The sequence below is a fragment of the Eleginops maclovinus genome, chromosome 6, assembly GCF_036324505.1.
Source record: "Eleginops maclovinus isolate JMC-PN-2008 ecotype Puerto Natales chromosome 6, JC_Emac_rtc_rv5, whole genome shotgun sequence".
Classification (NCBI taxonomy): domain Eukaryota; kingdom Metazoa; phylum Chordata; class Actinopteri; order Perciformes; family Eleginopidae; genus Eleginops; species Eleginops maclovinus.
The window spans coordinates 15,812,407-15,816,333 of NC_086354.1; the positions used below are offsets into that span (position 1 = coordinate 15,812,407).

General features: G+C 40.9%; 1 protein-coding gene across 1 annotated transcript; it reads left to right on the forward strand.

Annotated features, from left to right (window-relative positions):
• Positions 1-2,133, forward strand: foxc1a (forkhead box C1a). The gene has a single exon (XM_063885080.1). The coding sequence runs from the start codon at positions 239-241 to the stop codon at positions 1,658-1,660; it is 1,422 nt and encodes a 473-aa protein (XP_063741150.1). The 5' UTR covers positions 1-238; the 3' UTR covers positions 1,661-2,133.
• Positions 2,134-3,927: the final 1,794 nt, after the last annotated feature.

Here is a 3,927-nt window from a genome sequence, read left to right on the forward strand (position 1 = left end):
GGTGACGGATGTCCAAAGTTCAGAACTTTTTCAATGCTCGTTTCATAGAGACACAGAGATGGGGACAGCTTAAACACTGCCAATATCCAGCACGTTACACTGTTGTTGAGACATTGCTCTCTCATTCCCTTTTTGTGAGCAGTGAGGAACTGTGATTTTAGCGCCTCAGCATTCAGAAGAGGAGAAGTGGAGCTCTGCGTATTTTGGAGCTTTATTTTCGCCGGATCAGAGTGAAGACATGCAGGCTCGCTACTCCGTCTCCAGTCCCAATTCCCTGGGCGTCGTGCCCTACATCAGCAGCGACCCGAGCTACTACCGGGCCGCTGCCGGTGGGGGATACACGGGAATGCCTGCACCTATGAACATGTACTCTCATGCGGCTCATGACCAGTACCCTGCCAGCATGGCCCGTGCGTATGGACCGTACACGCCTCAACCTCAGCCCAAGGATATGGTCAAACCCCCCTATAGTTACATTGCGCTCATCACCATGGCCATCCAAAACTCGCCTGACAAGAAGGTGACCCTGAATGGGATTTACCAGTTTATTATGGAGAGGTTTCCATTTTACCGTGACAACAAGCAGGGCTGGCAGAATAGTATCAGACACAATCTGTCGCTGAATGAGTGTTTTGTGAAGGTGCCTCGAGATGATAAAAAACCCGGTAAAGGTAGCTACTGGACCCTGGACCCGGACTCTTACAACATGTTTGAAAACGGGAGCTTCTTGAGAAGGAGACGACGGTTCAAAAAGAAGGACGTGTTGAAGGAGAAAGATGAACGCCTGCAGAAGGATGTGCCGCCGAGGCAACAAGGCCGGGAGCAGGAGCAGCCTGTGCAGGGCTCCAAGCCTGTGAGGATCCAGGATATTAAGACCGAGAACGGGACAGTGACTCCGCCGCAGGCCGACTCGCCCTCTTTGAGCACAGTGCCCAAAATCGAAAGCCCGGACAGCAGCAGCAGCATGTCCAGTGGGAGCCCTCACAGCATCCCCTCCAATAGGTCCATTGGCATGGACAGCTCCGAACACCACCAAAACCACAGCCAGGCATCGACGCAGGGTTTCAGCGTAGACAACATTATGACCTCCCTCCGGGGGTCTCCACAAGGGCCCTCAGAGCTCACCTCCAGCCTCACGGCCTCCACCAGGACAGGTATAACACCGTCTTTGTCCTTAAACTATTCTCCAAATCAGACATCTGTCTATAACTCGCCTTGTAATCAAAACTCCCTCTCCACTACCTCCAATGCGACCTATCATTGTAACATGCAAGCCATGAGTTTGTACGCCGGGGACAGATCTAGCCACTTGGCTCCAAGCACCACCGTGGACGAAACGTTGCCAGATTACTCAGTCACTACCACCTCATCCTCCATGAACCACGGTAATCTAAACTCTGGGCAGGAGGGCCACCATCCCCACCAAGGGAGGCTGACCTCATGGTACCTCAACCAGGCCGGAGACCTGGGCCATCTGGGTGCAGCGTACCCGGCACAGCAGCAGAACTTCCATTCAGTCCGAGAGATGTTTGAATCCCAAAGAATTGGTTTGAATAATTCACCGGTGAATGGGAATAACAGCTGTCAGATGTCATTCCCACCAAGCCAACCCATCTATCGCACTTCGGGAGCTTTCGTATATGACTGCAGCAAGTTCTGACCAAAAAGTTAGGCTCCGTATTTTCCTCACGGTGTTTGAACGCTTCCAGTGAAATCCAACGTTTCCCCCAACTCTCACCTGCCAATACCAAGGACTAATATGAGACTAAAGAAAACTAAAAAACAGAAAAGACTTGATCTTGGTTTTTCTAAAGAACAGTGTTACTGCAGATAACACGTAAGTCTCTCTTTGCTTCTGTGGCGTTATGTGATATGTTAAGGATATGCCAGTTTTCATGGATGTGTAAATTGCATATAGTAATTTATTTCTAAAAGATGTAGTCGAGTATTATGGACCAAACACCAAAAAAGTGTTTCTAAATTGAATTGCCTTAAGTGTCCAAACAATTGTTCCATTATACAAGTAAGAAAAAGGAACGTGTATATCGCCATACTATTTCAAAGATTCTTCATTTGTTGAAAAGTATTCTGAAGGATTTGTTTGTTTGTTTAATAAATTGTCATTTTATGTGAGTTAAAGTTACGCCTCGTTTCTTAAAGATTTAAATACAGGCTAGTGATATTTTACACTCGGTCTGGCCCGTGTTAGTGATGTGAGTGAGGCAGGCCTTGTAATCAATCTGATCTGACCCTCTTAGATATAGATCTTATTTCTGTGTGCTCATCACATTATATTTGGACTGTATTCTGCTGAAGATTCACATCTAAAATAGGTTATTTTAACTCTCACAACTAATCATGTAATCATGCCTATATGTTGCTTCTTATTTTCGCAAGACAAAAGTAATTGAGCAAACGTGATAAAATGAGGCAACACTTCGAGTATGTATCCGCACGATGAAAGCGCACACGTTGTGTTTATTTCTATGCGTTTTATCATTAATATTTCACTTACTCATATTTCATTGTCAACATAGAATAGCGTATATTGCTTTATAAGTTATGATGTTGACCTGAGGCATATAGACATGGGAACCAGTCTGCACACATCACAACTTTGTTTTGGATTGCGCTGTGTGTTTACTGGCGCATACCAGTGCTTACTTAATATCATACCACACATGCCAAAGATAGTCCCGTTGTCACTTCAGTTTTGATGTTTGTATTCTCACCAGTCTTCCGTGAATGGAGACAACGAGCGTCACGTTTTTTTTTCTAAATAAGTGACTTAGCCTACTTTTGTCAGCATATTTGGAAGGATTTAATTGAAACGATAAATATTTATTAAATGTACTATTTCGTGCTTAAAAAGCCGGAATGAGTTTTTATTAATCGTAGTTGGCATTTTTCTCAAACAATGTTCCTCAGCTACGTTAATGCATGGGAATCAATCTATTTTAACCACTTTGAAATGGAAACTGATAAATTACTTTGAAATAGACATTTATTTAGTATTATAACGTTTATGTAAGTAAGTTGTTTCATGTAAATACAATCCATGTCAACAAAACGAGACGTCAATCAAATCAACGTTTGTTCTATAATTAATCTTTTTTGAAAGTAATTATCAGTGATTTGTTTTTTAAGCATTTCAACTATTTATTTAGCACAGAGATATACTTATTTTAAATGTTACTATATACTATATGTGTGTGTGTATATATAAGTACTTTAAAGACATTACAATAGTTTTTGCATGGAGATTAGTGCGTAATGTGTGCGTAAAATTGCACATTGTGATAGTCCAAACAAAGACAATAATCATAATAATAGTAATTATAATGATCATAATAATAGTAATTACTTTTATTATTATTATAATAATAATAATAATAATAAAAAAACAATTTTAAATAAAAAACGCACAACCACACAATGATACAAACAGAAAATCTGAGTTTTTATATAAAGGAAATGTGACACATCAGATAATAAATCGGAATAAAAACGATAACCCCAATACTAATAATAATAATGATAATGACAACAATAATACTTGACAAATCTTTTGCACTTTAAAATTCTCAAGATCCTTGAACTTCTTTCGCAACTGCACTGACTGAGTATTTCAGATGCTTTGTGAAAAAGTTTCATTACTAACAAAAGAGGAGATGGCAACATGTAGCTACTACATTTCCTATAAGAGACTCTTAAGTCAGCGCGCACTCCAGAACAAATAGCAAGTAAAACTAAAATATCAATATGATTCTGAAACGATGTTATACAAAAAGTAAGGTGGGTTAGACTGGCTTATTCCTCATATCCTTTTCTGACTAAAAACAAACCGTCTTGTGAGTAGCTGCAGGTCATGTGCATATTTCAGACTTTACAGGGCTCACTGGCATGATGTTTCTTTTAACAAAGACA

Coding starts and splice junctions, on each gene's coding strand:
- foxc1a (XM_063885080.1), top strand. CDS start 239: ATGCAGGCTCGCTACTCCGTCTCCAGTCCCAATTCCCTGGGCGTCGTG.